The sequence below is a fragment of the Saccostrea echinata genome, unplaced genomic scaffold, assembly GCF_033153115.1.
Source record: "Saccostrea echinata isolate AGI-Se365-2 ecotype Australia unplaced genomic scaffold, CSIRO_AGI_Sech_v1 ptg000029l, whole genome shotgun sequence".
Lineage (NCBI taxonomy): Eukaryota > Metazoa > Mollusca > Bivalvia > Ostreida > Ostreidae > Saccostrea > Saccostrea echinata.
In genome coordinates this window covers 7,178,586-7,196,046 of record NW_026889778.1, presented here as the reverse complement: position 1 = coordinate 7,196,046, position 17,461 = coordinate 7,178,586, and the positions used below count along the sequence as shown (strand labels likewise).

General features: G+C 31.7%; 1 protein-coding gene across 1 annotated transcript; it reads left to right on the top strand.

Annotated features, from left to right (window-relative positions):
* The first annotated feature begins 11,577 nt into the window (after positions 1-11,577).
* Positions 11,578-16,799, top strand: LOC133194906 (NF-kappa-B essential modulator-like). The gene is made up of 7 exons (XM_061330806.1): positions 11,578-12,465; positions 12,603-12,700; positions 13,119-13,206; positions 15,392-15,571; positions 16,038-16,391; positions 16,675-16,737; positions 16,791-16,799. Exons 1-7 carry the CDS (start codon positions 11,578-11,580, stop codon positions 16,797-16,799), a joined length of 1,680 nt encoding a protein of 559 aa, XP_061186790.1.
* The last annotated feature ends 662 nt before the right edge of the window (positions 16,800-17,461 follow it).

Below are 17,461 nucleotides of genomic sequence, written 5' to 3'. Positions count from 1 at the left end.
ATATAAGATCTGGAGGCTTTCCCTTATTTTATGTACGAGTACCTGTCAAAAACAGGTCATTCAAAATCATTATCGATCGCAGTAGCGGCCAATCTATTTGTTGTTGTGTTAGAAAATGCACAAGGGAAAAAAAGCGTTATTTTTAGTTGTTTGATAGAATGATTCCTTATTGATATCATGCATCAAAGTAACGAATTGAAGAATTTAAAAAAAAAGTTTTATATCATGTCTTAATTATTGTTATTAATGCATTTCATTTTTTTTGTCAATTTTAATCATTTACTTTTTGATGATTTCACAAGTTTATTTTACAAGAAGTGCTTCACAGCATGGTAGTGTAAAATGTATTAAAAAAACTCGATTGCAAGTTTCCAGAAAATACTTGAGGAAAATTATGTTTTGAATATGCTACAGGTGCGATGACAAAACAATAATAATAATATTTTTTCGATAATTCACATTTATTGTGATACCCTCATCGGGCCGTCTGCATCTCATCACCTGACATACATCAAGGGTATTATGATCAGCACGTGGAATGTTTGCAGCTGATTTGATGCTTTGCATCCATCTATTATCTTGTCTCAATTGTAATGCATCTAAGAATACACGAATAGGGGAAAAAAATGTCTCGATCCAAGATTTAAAAAAAGAAGTACAGGAAGGTGTACACCCCAAGTGTATTTTCATATTATTAAAATCTACTTCATTCGGACATCACTAATCCCATTTAAAGAAGAAGGTATAGTTTGGGCTTTAATGTGCCCTAAAATTTTAATGTTTTCAACAAATTTTGAAATTGGCTTAAAAATGTGTTGAGTATCCCTACTACACAAACTCCGTCACCATAAGTGGAAAATACGCCAGATTACTTACTCTCTGAATTAATTTTGATTTGTTTCTTGTTAGCTAATCTTAGGAATGTACTTGAACATTGTTTTCAGAACTTGTTTAAAAAAAAATCAGTTATTGGACTTATACAAAACTACTATGAAAAGAACGCTTATCACATCCGTGTACATTACGTACAATGAACCCTAACTCTGTCATCATGCAGGGCCTTCTACAATATGTCAAAGTATAAACTAGAATTTTTTCCAGTTAAGTTTTTTCTCCCTTCATCTTAAATTGTAAACATGGAAATTTAGTTTTGAAGATTTAAAACAGTATTGAATTGTATTTTAATAAAAGTAACAACAACAGAAAAAATAACGTCATCTCAACATAAATAATGTTATCTCCAACGTATAGTGTATAAGGGCATATTGAGATGAAAAATTTAATATTTTAGACGTATTCAATATGGTATGTCGTATTAATCATTTGGCAAAGACCGTCATAAATATGACATGTAAAATTGAGCATATTGACGCACATGTCGGAGATATTGATGGAATAGCACATAAAGGAAAAAGTACTTCCGGATTTCACTTAAAATATGATAGATACGCATTCTTGAACTTGACAGTAAAAATTTCTCGGCATTTTATTGTAGATTTTCAGCATATAAAAGTGACGTCACAATCGCATTCGTTTTCAAACAGCGCGGAGTTTCCCGAAAGTGATGGAGTTAGGGTTGTGACGGAGTTAGGGGGTTTGGTGATGTATGAGTATGAAAAATTATGAAAGAATATGACATGAAGTAGGTCCACTCCGGAAATATGATTTCATTAATTTGGTACATCTTTAAGTTTCAAACAAAAAAGCCTCAAAATGACTCATTTCTGGGGGTAATTTTCTCAGGAAAACAGTGTTCACTGCCCTCGCCAACTTCAATTTTCAGATATGTTTTGTAATATCCTTTGAAAATTCGCATTTCAAATCTTTTTGGACGAGGGATGTGCTCTATGTTATCTGAGAGAAAATTCCAATAAAAATTGGTATCTTCTGCAACATTTTAGAAAATACGGGGATATGCACAAGTTCATGATGTCACAATTAGCATTTGGGAAGTCATATTAGGAAAAAAAAAACGTTTTGTATGATCTCACTGGGTGATTTAAAAAAAATCAGAAAGCAAGAGTTTTAATACAAACATATAGAAAATTGGTGTGCTAATAAAATGCGTTTATACGAATTATCACACAAGCCAATCAATTGATCACATCATGAAACCAAAAAATTAGACAGTTATTCCTTAAATGAATGTTAATTTGGAGAATTATTTCCAGTCAGTCATACATACAACTGTAAATATCAAATACAAACCACCCAGTGATATGTGTTGATTTCTTAACTTTTATTATGATCAAAAGTTTGATAATGTTCACAAAAAAAATTTGAATTACAGGCCTACTGGTCTAGCATTAAATAATTGAGAAATATATTTCAACTATTTATTAATAAAATTTGCAGATTTTTTGTGTGCATTTTACATTTGACTCACTGTCCTCTTGGTGCATGTCCTTTTTCATATTTCAGATGTTGAAAAACTTTGCCTTGTCATAAAAAATATACATGTATCAAATAGCAAAAACAGATTTAAAGTGCTGTATTAAATATAGATAAAATGGTAAATAAACACATAAGATTTGGAAAAAAAGAAGATGAAAATACTAAATATTCATATCTGTTTTGTTGTGTTTTCAGTAACTTTAAATTTTTAAAATCATTCTCATGTTTTCATTCAAAATTGTAAGGTTACTTGTTTTGTCAGTGAAAAGTTATAAGTGACTGTATTTTTAAAGACAGGGGGTAAATGTCAATGTGTTTGTTATCTGGGACATCCTTGACATGCAGATAATGAGGCTTGAGCTTTGACCTATCTATTGTTTAACTTTTATAATTGATAGTTCCATTGAAGACCAACAATATTAATAGAACAATAATAGCTCTCAAAACACTAATATTTCATCACAATGCGACTGTGCTATTAGTTTTACTTAAAATTTCATTTAATTTACATGTTTATTAATAAGAGTTCTAAACTTATTTTTTTCGAGAGAAGACATAGGAATGTTTTATGTGTACTGCCAACATGCGGGCAGTCCAAATCCTCCAAAACACAATAAAATATTTAATAATTTCTACAACCAAAGTCAATAAATATGGAGGTTCAGATCCAATGTCGAAAGTAATAATTTATTCCTCTCATACTTTATGGTAGGAACCATGTCTTCACTGTCCATGGTAGAGAATCCCTCATTTGGGTATATAGTGAAAATGTTGGGTAAAATATGAAATGAAACCAGAATAAACCTTGCAAGAATCTGCACTGAATCTGTAGGAACACATTCAATCCTAGTGGATATCACCAATATTACCATATAACTTTTAAATAATTTAATTTGAGGGGATAAAAACTTGGAAGTAATCGATTATTAATCAATTACATCTTCCAAAGTAATCGATTATAATCGATTACAGGACAAAAATGAATGTAATCGATTAATAATTGATTACACAAAATTCCTCTAAGTAATCGATTATTAATCGATTACATTTTTCAGTAATCGTGCCCATGCCTGCTACAGATACATGTCTGGACTGTATTGACCAGGACAACCTTTGACACTCTACAGATACATGTACCGGACTATACTGACCAGGACAACCCTTGACACTCTACAGATACATGTACTGGACTGTGTTGACCAGGACAACCCTTGACACACTGTAGAATGTATTGAACAGAATTTATGACACACAGCAAATCATATCCTAAAATGCATTCGCCAGAAAACCTCCTGATATTGTTAAAATTAGATCATTCATGAAAGAGTATTCTGTCAAAAATTTTTCAAATTTAACAATACCCATTGTTAATTTTAAGTTCTTACAAAGTTTATCGTGCTATTATAGAACTTTTCTTGTCATTTATTAGTAGATTTATTTTCAAATTCATTAATCGACATAACCTGTATGAAAAAATTCTTGTGAAAACCCCCCCAGAGGTATTCATTTCCATCAATTCTTGTCATTTATAAGTAGAATGTTTTAAAAATCTAAATCGATATAACCTGTATGAAAACATTCTTGTGGGGAAAAAACAGGTGTTAATTTCCATCAATTTTTGTTTGGTTATTTGTTTTTTAAATTTATCTTGATTATGAAATTACTAATAATACTTAATTAAAGATAGAAGTATTTTTCACCTATTGCTTGTTCTAGTATGAACAGAGAACATTGAGAGAATGACAAATGCATTCTGTATAAAATTTGACACTTTAGTTCAGATCTTTTCTTAATAGGTAATTCTTTAAACACCCAATTTTACGTTAACGCCCCCAAAATCTACCTGATTCAAGATCAATAATATACCGCCTATCAATCATAAATAAAACAATAGCTACTGATCTGATTGACAGGCCAGCTACCTGTGCTACCTGATGTTCTGAGATTGGATGTTTTGATAGCAATTACCTGACCATGCGACAACCTCTTTTATGTGCCCCGCTTGATTTGTCGCTTGGGTCCATAGAATCTCAATTTGCCGTCATCTGGTAATAATATAGCACCCCCCCCCCCCAAAAAAAAATGAATCAACACAAAATGGAATAAAATAATTGAAAAAAGATAATTAGACACTGATGGCATGCAATAAGTTTGAAAATTATGAAGATTCCTTGTTCACAAGTTTTATCTGTGAATGCAGATGTTTAAAAAAAAAAAAATCACAAATGGAACACATATTACGTAAATATTGTATTTCGTGTACAATAGATTGGGGTTTATTTTTAAATTGCACTATCTTCGGATGGCATTTATTTTTATTTAAGAAATTTGGACTACAAAAAAATTCAATAATTCTTCAGCACGTAGTGGAAGAAATGTCAAAATCATTTTTGATTTTGTCAAAATCGAATTTCCTCTAAATTCCTTATTCGTAGATGAACATCATGGGCACCAGTGTCAGCCAGGGAAATTTATAATTTCTAGATTTTAATGTACTCAAGAGAAAATGAACTTTTTTTCAATATTTACACGTACAATATACCTTGTAATTATTTTTTTTTACTGACAATTAAAAAATCATTGATATTATAATGATCAACGCTTTAGCTTACACTCGAGATTTTTTTTATATAATTTTTTTTAAGAAAGATATTTATTTTTATTACATTTTCAACAGTGAAATACTGTGATTTATTTATTGATTAAAAGTGATATTCTCTCACAGTGTGAAAGGATACCAAAAATGATATTCTCTCACAGTGTGAAAGGATATCAAAGTAAAGGAAAATTAATTTCTGGCCTGTCATAAGATAGAGATAGTAACAAAGCATCTTGATAGAGCTAAAACTGCAAATTTCTTCCCAAATATGTTGCTAAAATCCATCCTATGTAATGTTTTCAATCACACAACTGCTAAGCTATGACGTCTCAACCGCTAAACTGTGACGTCAAGCCTATAACACTGTGTTAAGAAAAGACAAAGGCAAAGGGAAAATCAAAGAAAATGTAATAAACAGAAAATTCAATGTTTTGTACATGAATATGGAATTTATTTCACTCGTGAGACAGGATTTTTTATATTTTCACTCGTGCTTCGCACTCGTGAAAATATCAAAAAATCCTGTCCTACTCGTGAAATAAATTCCATATTCATCTACAAAACATTGAATATCCTCTATATACATGATATTTTTTTATCAAAAATATCGATGAAAATGTTGAGATTATCAAGTTTATGCAAAGTATTATTTGGTTTCACCACTGTTTCATTCAGAATTAGACAAGAAACGTGTGTAACGTTGACCATGATCACTATAAAGACTTAGGGCACTCCAGGTAAATAACATCTGTACTAATAAGACCACTCCCTCTTCTCAGGTAACCGTACGGTAAAAAAATTGGGTCTTTAAAGAAATGCTTACATTGTAGAAATAACACCTACCCATATTCTCCGCCTTCAAGGTACGAGTTATATGTATCACTGTAAAATCAAGCATAAAAATAATTGGTGTTTACGGATTTATTTATTTATTTTTTTCAAATGTAGTCACTGTGTTTATTTCACAAAATTATGAATTCTTTTCTAGGGTTTTGCTTTTACATTGGTAGCAAGTCAAAAATAAAGGCTTAGAGTAAATAATTTATCACTGTTAATTGAGAAGATTATTCTATCTTTCTGATGTACTAAATAGAATGTGCAAAAATTATCTGGGAACCACTGTAGTGGCGTGTTCTCGTTTTGCACACATTTGATTATTAGATATAGAACAATGGGTGTGAAAAATGTTTTGATATCATTACAGATGTATCGCAGTACACCCTTTTTTACTTCATAAAGTTGAAAAAGAAATGGGTAAATGAATTCAATCTTAATTAATTGAGAGAGAGAGAGAGAGAGAGAGAGAGAGAGAGAGAGAGAGAGATAATCATATGAATATAATTATAGTTTTGATTAGTATTTATGATATTTTTTATGTTTTCAAATATTTTTTTTTAAATTATGAAATTACAGAAATAAATATATTAAAATATCAAATGCAAAATTTATCATTTTTTCTTCCTATCATTTCCATAGATTCTCTTTCTCCAAATTCACAACTATGATATAGACTATAGCAATTAAGTAATTATCTTACCTGTTCAATATTCGAAATCATTGTGTGCAAAATGGGGACAAACCGCTGTATTTAAATACGTCTGCAAGTTTTCTTTGTCACTCCTTTCCTTATTATAAAACAAAGTTACATCGAGATACATGTAAAATTGAATATGGAAAGTTTTTTAAAAGAACTGATACGTGATTTGAAATATACACGTACATCATATCTGTGATTTATGATTATGTCCTGTATATGCCATGTTACTTTACTACATAATAGTCTTAATTAAATCTAAAATCCTGAATAAGCTACATTTATTAAGTAAACTGAAATACGAGTTTCTTTTCAGACTTTACTGGCCAGATGAACCTCAGTTAAGGTTTGATTGGAGGAGCAGCTTCTGATATTTTCCCTGTTTGGTTTAAAAGGTACATTGACATTGCATATAGAAATAAAGAATGAATTTTTGTATAATTTCTTACAAAGATCAAATATTTTTAATTCAAAAGCTTTTACTAAGTTTTTCTTTTCAAGTTGTGTCAATAATTATGGAAACTATTTTATGTTTATAGTTACAACTGTTCAACTGTCAGGGATGGGGTCATTTACATAGGAAAGTAATTAATTAAATTACAATTGCTTTCCCAAAACCTTTAATCAAATTACCATTACCATTACAAAGATTTTGAAATAAAAAGGTGAAGATAACGAACAAATGGATCTCAAAAATCTATATAAAAGAAAAAAAAAAATTCTGTGAAGAGGGCATAAAACACGGACCCCTTGAAATTCCCTTGAAATTCCAGAGGTGGGATCAGGTGCCTAGGAGGAGTAAACATTCCTTTTGCAAAAGTAATTAATTAAATTACATGTTACATTTTACGGAAACACTTAAATAGTCAAGAGCATTTCTTTATATTTATATCAGATTCATATACAACATTTTTTTTTTTATCATTTACAATTTTTAATAGTTCATGAAATTTTCAAATACTGTATTGTGTCCCCTAACCTACATCTATCAGGTTTGAAGGTTTTTCCTGCCACACTGAAAAAAAAAATTCACTGGGGCATATGTGACAGGAATAGGTAGATACTAACTAGTATCAAGTCTACTCATGTTTTTTCCTTAACTCATATGTGTTGCAAAATTTGATGTCATTGTTAAGCTTTTTGAAATATTTCTGTAAAATTATGAATGCATTTTGCCTTGATGTTTCCATTTTTCAGCATTTTAAGCTTTCTCAAAATGTTTATATTTGACATGTTATGTGTCAAACTACCATAAATGCCATCCGAAGATAGTGCAAAAGTCAAAGTGTTGTAAAATATCTATTAAAATTCAGTGTCAACATGTACATCATCTTTTAGCATGAAATATATGGAGATAACGAACAGTATTCAAGCTCAAAAGTCCATTATACAATACAAATTAGGAGCAGAGCAAACATGGACCTCCAAACATCAGAGGTGGGATCAGGTGCCATGGAGGAGTGAGCATCCCCTGCCGACCGGTCACACCCGCCGTGTGCTTTTTGTCATGATCGGGAAATAACGGAAAAATAGCACTAATTAGCACCCGTTAATCACTTCTCACAGAGGCCGTGAAGAAACATGGAAAACAAAGGATTAGAAGTCATTGGGCTGGGTATTTTAACTGTCAATTCATAAACAACTTAATCAAAATTATTAATTATTTTGGTAAATTAAACACAGACGAGATTATTTTGATTAAAAAGTTTTAAAGAAAATACACAAGAGGAAACAGCAGTTCGCTAAAAATGTAGAAATATGTTAATTCTTTAAAAAATAATTAACCATCAGTGTAAGTGAATGTAATTGAAAAGTAATTGTGCATTACATGCCTTTTCTCCAAATTAAAAAATTAAATTACAATTAAATGTAATTGAAAATTTGTCCAATTAAACATTACCTTCAATTTCATTGAAATTTGCAATTATTAATCATTAATTACAATTACACATTACCATTACCCCATCCCTGTCAACTGTGCGTTTTGTATACTTGTAAGAATCTGAAAGGGGTGATTATTTTTACAAGTGGGTCATATTTCGATAGAAAAAAATATCAAGTCTGTATACCTTAAAATTTGGAGGATGTCACCTCCAAAAGGAGAAAATGATTGATTCTTTGTTCTTTAACGTCCCTCTCGAGAATTTTTTCACTCATATGGAGCCGCCACCACTAGCAGGTGGAGGGTTGCAAATTTATACCTATACTCGGCACTCAGGGCCATTGAGCGGTGAGGGATCTTTTGCATGCCAACACCTGCTGCGACACGGGACCTCGGTGTATACGGTCGGATCAGGAAGACCGGTCTCAACGTTCCGCAGTGGATTCGAACCCTCGAGGTAAGGATCAGCTCCTTACTCCGCGACTCTAGAGCAGACGCTTTTTCAACTACGACCCACAGGGGAGAAGTAGAGCAACTATGTTAACATCCTTTTTTCACCCTCAAAATTTTTTATCCATTTTTGAAATATTTGATATCCCCCTTCTCCCAAAATGAAAGCAGAAAGAAGTTCTATCTGTTTGGATCTCCCCGCACCATTTAAACTCTGTAATTTTACTGATAAAGCAAACAATAGACAACTGCTTTTGGTATTTTAAATTCATAAAAATTAATAAATATATTTTAGAAACAAATTTATAAATAATTAAAGAATAGTTTTATTCCAACGAGACCTCAAACCGTCTGCATTCTATTACAATCGATACAAAAGTAAACAAACAAATTTACCCAGTGGTGTTAAAAGTTTTTTAAATCAAAATTTCATAAATATTATGAATGCTGTCGAAGTTTATGCCAATCAAGGGGACAAATATAAGGAAAAGACCTTGAGACTTTGTCAGAATGGATAAACAAAAGTATAAGATGGATGCTGAAATATCGCATTAAACGGTTGAGAGGTAATATAAATAATATAAAAAACCGTCTGTCCTTTTGTTCTCCATAATTAAGAAGTGATAAAAGAATTAGATAAACTACACAGAAAGATAGATCAATATGTATAATACTGGTTCCAACTGACGCAGCAGGTAACAATATTGTATTTGCTTGTAAGACTCATTATTATGAAGGGCATTTGTAAAAATCTGATAACTGTTTGAAAAAAAACTATCCTTCAACGGAAATAAATGAGTTTGACATAATTGAAAAGATCATAAAAAATATACACATATTGTGACGTCACTTTGTAATATTTATATTTGCTATTTGCTGTGTTTTTCTACTAAGCCAACTGTGAAATTGATTGAAAGTCATTTTTGTATATACTCGCGTGTAGAAATATACAGGTGAAACTCGCGCTAAAGTGACGTCACAATGAGGCTACAGAGACGTAAAAAAATGTAACGATATAGGGCAGCAAGAAATTCAAATATTGAGTATATTATTGGTGCTTTTAAACATGTAAAATGTAAATATAAGGAATGTTTTTAAGTTTAGTGTGAATTATTGGTGTGTAAATCACACAGAATTGCACGTAGGCATAATTTTCATGAAGCGCTAGCTTCAAATAATTGACCAAAAGGAGGTAGATAGCTGTCGGCCTTTTATTCTTGCTGATAATGGTGGCAATTTAGTGTCTTCGAAACACGTTCATAGTTCCAACAGCAAGGCATGTTTTTATGCCGTTAGCACGCATTTTCTGAAAAAGTTTCCTCGTCTCGAACTTTAGTAATATACAAGCGTTTAATAATCCCCCCCCCCCTTAACTTTCTTTATATGACCTATTCACCACAGAAATTATTAGATAGGAAATGAAAATAATAACCATGATGAACAAAAAAAAAATCGCATACTCAAACATACATCCAATTCTGAAAGTATAATTGTTTATGAAATACTTGTGTAAGTGTAAACAGCTATCTAAATTCATGTTGTAGTGACCTAGTTGTAACCTTAGACTGGATAGAGTCTGTTGATGGTCCAAACAAAGGATACTCAATCTTATTTTCATTAATCTCAATTCACGGTTATTTAATGCAACCCTTCTTTCTACTAAAGGATCTTTCATTATTAAGAATAACTATGGCCCTGTTGTTCTAAATAGAAAAAAAGGCTTCTCTCATTGTGCATTTACCTTTGGTTTTCTGCATAATGTAGAACTATACAGCTAAAATCGGTTGCTCAAATATATGGAGACTTATAAAAGTATTTAACTATGTCCGTAATTCGTTATATCCGTAAAACAAAATTCATAAAAATATAAATAACGTATTCACAATATACATGTTTCCGTCAAGTACGATTACTGAATATGTTCATGGAAGTTTTTAATACAAAATATATCTTTGAGAACTTCAATTTTCTGATGAATTAAATTTCAATATATTATATTTACAAAAGATAATTTCACTTCAATGTTTCAAATGTTGAATATTTAAAAACTCGTTAAAAAGATGTAAATTTCTGTATTTTTAACACACCAAAATCATTACCCTCCATGATTCCCTTCTAAAGAGACACATATGAATAGAATTTTGTGTCCTAATTTACGACATTACGTAGATCACTTCACATGACCCAGTACTAATTGATAAGGGCAGTCAGTTGGAACTGTATTAATGAACACTAAACCGAAAGTAGGACCTAGTCAAATGATCATTTAGTCAAAGGATTGTTCGTGTTAATCAGTGATTTTCACAAAAAGGTATTTTTATACATATACCAATCAATGTAATGTCAACCTCATATTGATCATTGATAATGATTAATATTCTTCATATATATATATATATATATATATATATATATATATATATATATATATATATATATATATATATGATCACGTTACATAATGACAACACACTCGTGACGTTACGTAGGCAATGGTAAACATAATACAATTGTGTCGTTATAATATTTCACAATTTTTTAAGCCGTTGTATAAAAATTTACAGTTCACGCGATAAGATTTCAGCGCCTGTTCTTATACAGTACAGAGGACGTTCTATGTAAAATGTACATGATAAAATAACTTGAAATAAATAATAAATAAAGAAGCAATTTATTTTTGGTTTAAACAGATTCATGATTTAACACCTGAGCATTGGAATGGCTACTCCCATAACCTGGGCTCAGGAGGTAGTCACCTGTGACCTTTGTAATAACCCCACCCAGCAATTTTGTAACAACTGTCAAGTAAGTTTATGTGGATATTGCATGAATAAGCATGTCGAGAAAAATGGGTGTCTAACACATGGAATAGTTGCGTATAAGGATAGAATTTCAAAGCTTGATTTCCCCGAGTGTGAATTTCACAAAGACCAGAGATGCGATGCCTATTGTAAGCAGTGTGATGTCCCCGTTTGTATTAAGTGTGTCATTAGTTTTCATAATGGGCACCATTTTTGTGGTATACAACAAATCTTTCAAGAAAAGAAAATTGAGATTGAAAAGGAAACGCGTGAGATTGAATCCACTATTATTTTGACTTTCAAGAAGAAACAGAGGGAAATAGAAACTAGCATGGATATATCTAAGGAAAAATTTGATGTGCTTAAAAAAGAATGCGAGAAGGAAAGAAAAGTCTGGCACAACGAAGTAGACTCTGTATTTAACAAACTAAGCTCTTTGGTGGAGTCAATGAAAAATCACCACCTTGCAACTCTGAAATCATACCTGTCTAACTTGCAGGATTTGATTAAAGACATTATTAATACAACCCAAAAGAACAAAATAAATGTCAAGTCGAACAAAGTCTCGGACATCATTAGACACAAAAGTAAAATGCAGAAATACAGAAACATTCCTACATGTGTCACTATGACAATTCCTTCAATTGAAACAAAGAGAGAGGAAGGTAAAGAATTTGTAATAGAACTGGGTTATTACAGAGCCACTCTGAGTCAGACAGTAGTGTCCAGTCTGCCGGAGAGGATATCAGATTTATCATTGAAGGAGTCCCAAGATCGAGTTAGACTAGACACAACTCACATGCAAGTAAGAAATTGTATTTAAATTTCAGCTTTTTAAAAATATAGAAATAGATTTGTCTTGTAACACAGCATACATTTACCGTTGGTAGGGAAGGGGAGAAAATGAGTTAAAAGTAAAGGGATAAGATATTTTAGTTTCAGGGTGAGGTACATTCTGCTCTCGTGGAAAAACTAAGACTGTCAGTTAAAAGATACGAAGATGATCTAACTGCGGAGAGAAAGGAACATCAAAATACCAAGTAAGGGAAAAGGAGCATTATTTTTTGTCTACAGGAATTAAACCCTTTACTTTGTATAGTAAATCTAAGTATTTCTAAGTATTACACAGGAATTTTGGGTGTTACATGGAAATGTTATCTTCATTTTCATGTTAATTTACAAAATATACATCATACTGTCGGAAGTTAAGAGATATCAAGGCTCTAACTCTCCAAGGAAGTTCTAGAGCAATGTTTCATAGTACATCGACGAACTTTGTACTTTATTAAACTTTAGTTCACGTAGTTTTTAGGATGTTAACATTGAGGCTTTGAGTAGCTTCTTGTACATACAATGTGCGTTGTTCTCATTATCTGATAAAATTAATTAAAAAGTACCTTTGATTATGTGGAAAATTTGTTAAAACTGGTTTTATATATGTGTTGTTACACGTTGTAGAAAGGCCATGATTGAGCTAAAACAGTCATTCCAACAACAATGTTCCAAATATAATTTGTCAGAAAATTACGAAAAAGTCAAATCGCAGGTGAGTTGATATTATAATTGTCTTACTGTGCAGTAGGAGTTAATAGAAGAATCAATTTGAATATTTTATTAGGCTATGTATTTTATGAGATCAAATGCATATCAGGGAACCCCAGTCATAAATACATATAATATAACTCACTTAATATGCTCTTTATAGCAGATTGTAACTCATGATAACGATTGTAACGTCTATATCTTAGTTTCTCATTGCAATGGTAAAAAAATCATTTGTCACCATGAAAAGAATTCTTACAATTTTTCACCCCAAATTAAGAAATGTTCAATTTTAAGTGTCCTTTTATATTTCATGTTTGTTTGCTTTTAACGTCCCTCTCGAGAAGTCTTCACTCATATAGATACTCCTATATTCCATGTATGCTAAAATCATTTACAGAAAAAAAGATTTTCCCAAAATAAAGCTTCATATTTTTTGCCTCTTTAATAATAATCCGATGCTTCTTAAATAATTTGTCTCTTTTCTACATTTCTTTCTAAATCAATTTCTTTTTTCAGGTGTTTTCTTTTCTTTCATCGTTTGCTAGGCGGCCAAAACAAACACAAAATGCAAAATTATTTTTAATTCTTAAACACTGCAATTTGGCATATCATAACTATTTCTTTATTCTTTCTTCATGTAAATAGATTCTTCAGTATTTCAAAGGTGTTTTCCGAACTGATTTTACATATTCAAACATTTATTAAAATAGCATCCAACTTTTAATAGTAGCATTGTTCTTCTTCAAAAGAAACGAAGCTTGCCAAGAGTCTTTTTTGAAGTGAACGTGAGTTAGAGAAAACTGGTAATACAAGTCACATGTTTTGATCTCTTACATTTACAGATATATATATATATATATATATATATATATATATATATATATATATATATATATATATATATATATATATATATATATATATATATATATATATATATATATATAAACTTCGTTGTGTATTACTGCAAGGGTTGCTAAGGTTTCTCTTAAGGGATAAAGAAAAAAAATACGGTATTGGAATGATAAAGAAAATGGCAAAAATTGAAGGAAGGATGAAGGAAAAAAGTAATAACTTTTTTCTTAATACATAGACCTCTTTTTAAAAATTTACAAACATTTTAAACTCAACTGATTTCATTATCTATATACATAAAGCACATTTTCATTTAAAGTCATGTATATGATGGCAGTTCGGGTGCATCAGAAGGGACAAAAATCAAAGGTACACAAAAAGAGTAATTTAAGATTGATGAAGTAATAATTTCAATAGTTATAATTTATGTACATGGAATATTCAATGCTTGATTTCAATTCCATACTATGAACAGAATGAAACAGTGATCGATGTCAAAAATTTTACAAACAATACAAATCTGTGGGCTGAAAACTGGTTGTTGAAATTCCTGTAACCTGTCAACAGGGGATGTTTACTCCTCCTAAGCACCTGATTCTACCTCTGGAATTCCCTCGGGTCCACGTTTTAGGCCCTGTTCACAAATTTGTATTGTTTGTAGATTTTTTTGAAATCTATCTCTGTTCGTTATCTTTTTCATTGTCTCATTTCTGAATGTCCAGTTGAAGGCTACAGGAAGTGTGTTCTTATTCTACTGAATCATGTTTTGAATAGATTCTGCTTCATAGAAACATGAAAACAGGTTAGTTAATAAAGGAACACAATTAGTACCCTTCGGAATTCCAGCGGATGGTTGGAAGAACTGCTCACCAACGATTATATAGATTCAGTCATTGGAGAATGCCAGCATCATTTTAATATCAATTTCAGAGTATTTATGTTTAGAAAATAAGAAGGGCAAAATGTTTGATCTCACGATTCTGCACATAGCGTTCTGTTTGTAAGCTATGCATATTCAATCATACATTAAAATAATTTGTTCAATAACAAGTGCACATTGTACAACTTTAAGAAAATTGAAACACAGTGAAATCAGGTGAGAAGGAAGAGTGAGCATCCAAGTCCATCGGTCAAATCAAGTGTTAACCTTCTGTTTTTATCCTAAGTGTCAATGTAACCAGTAGTTTTATATAAAACGTGTACAGGAAATAAGATTTCACATGTTTCGGCTGGGAGAAGTTAAGATGAAGTGTAGTCATACCCTACCTTGACAAATAGATTATGAAGCTTGCAAAAATTCATCATGGACAAAGTATATGTTCTTTTTGTAGAGTGGATATACAGAAAAAGAGAAGCAAAAATTGCTGGACCAGATTAGTCGATTAACGGCCCAGGTGTACGCCGGGAAGAAAGAAATAAACTCCAGAGAGGAGATGCTTAACAAAATACAGGAGGAGAATAAGAAAATAACAGAGGAACTCCACAATGTGGTCCCTGTACTCAAAGCTCAGGTAACTCAGTAATGTGGTCCCTGAACTTAAAGCTTACGTGTGAAAATCTGTAATGTGTTCCCTTTACCCATAGGTCAGGTGTGAAACTCAGCAATTCACCCCCCCCCCCCCCCTCCCTGCCCCTGTACTAAAAAGTGCTGGCATTTTATTCTGAAATATGGTAAGGACTTTAAGGTTCTTAAAGACAAATGGCTTCAAGTTTAAAATAAAAAATTCTTATTTGCACGCTACTATATTATAAGTTTGCTCATCATTTGTACACGTATATTTCAAAGTGAGATTATACAAAAAAAAAATTTGATACTATTTATACTGAAAGTCTAGTACGAAAGATAATAAAAATTAGGTTTTATTGTGTACTATAAAAAATATTAAGTGTATAAATAAAATTAGAAAACATGGATGTTAAGATGAGGCCATAGCAATTATCTTGAGAATGAAGCATTCTCATCAATTTTCGTTGTAGGCTGAGATATGGAAGTCAGATTTTAATGCCGAGAAATTTGCCAAGAAACGTCTCCATGCAGAGAAAACTCAACTGGAGAATGACTACAAACAACTCCAGCTACGCAACCAGCAGCTACTGGATGAGATGGAGAACTTCTCTAAGCGACAATTCCAAGAGATGCATCAGCGACACTCCAACCCAGGTTATCAGCACACACTTCAACAACACCTGGGGATGGGACCTATGGGCCATAACTGTACATATCAGATCTCTAAGTACCTTCTTCAGGGTATTACTAACCAGGTCCGAGAGTCAGGTGGAACGTACAGCGATGGTGTATCTCCTGCTGCTGTACCAGGAAGTACTTATCAGGTACATAATAATATTCTTTCCAAATGCCAAGGGGTGATAGTGTACATGTATATCAAGTTTATTTTAAAATCAATCATTTTTCTGAAATTTATGTAGACAACAAAATAATAGGAGGTATTACTTATGTATATGATGTTTTAATGTTAATGTACTTATTGAAACTTTAGTTTCTGGTGTCTAAATATTGGTATTATTTTTCTGTACCTCTATAAAACTGATAAGGAATTTACCCTATACATGTACATGTAGCAACGTGAAAATTCTGATCCTCTTTATCATCCAGATTCATAGTCAATCCAAGGAGGCAGAGAAACCAAATCAGATTGTGTGTCCATTATGTAACCAGGTATATACGGACTTGAGTACATTTCAGAGACATTTTTTCGACTGTTGTTACAGGATCCATAATCGTTCTTAGCTCTCACGAAATCACTTACTTAAATGCATTGACCAACATCATCAGATAATTCAGAGTATTTTATTCCTCAAAGATTATATTGTGATCAGATTAAGAAAATGCATTAATGGAGCATATTTTAGAAGTTCATATGTATTGTATACAGTAATATGTTGACTGTGCGACCGTTGGGGCGAGCGCAGATACTTATTACTGGATATCTCTTCAAAACACACGAGACATAAGGAACGCCTACACTCTGACGTAACATGACGTAGAGAATGTCAGTTGCGTTACCATTCAAGAAATCTGATTAACAAACGAACGATTCATCTTCATCATATCTTTAACTTTTCAATCTTCAACTTCCCTTACTTATGCAGCAATATACCTTCATCACCTGCATACGGGGTATATATCTCTCAGTTGATTTGATACGCAAGAGCATGCTCTATGTATGTACAATTTCTAAAACGAGGTAAATTATTGACAAACAAGTTGATGACAAAGATATCAGCTGTCTCGTTTAAAGTCATCATTTCGTAAGTTCTATGGTCGATACAATGACCTTGTCAGCAAATACAATTTATCATTGAGTCAAATGCTGACTGACTTTTTCGTACTAATTGTTAGGCCATTATTTACACACTGAATTGTCGACGGATTTTTCCGT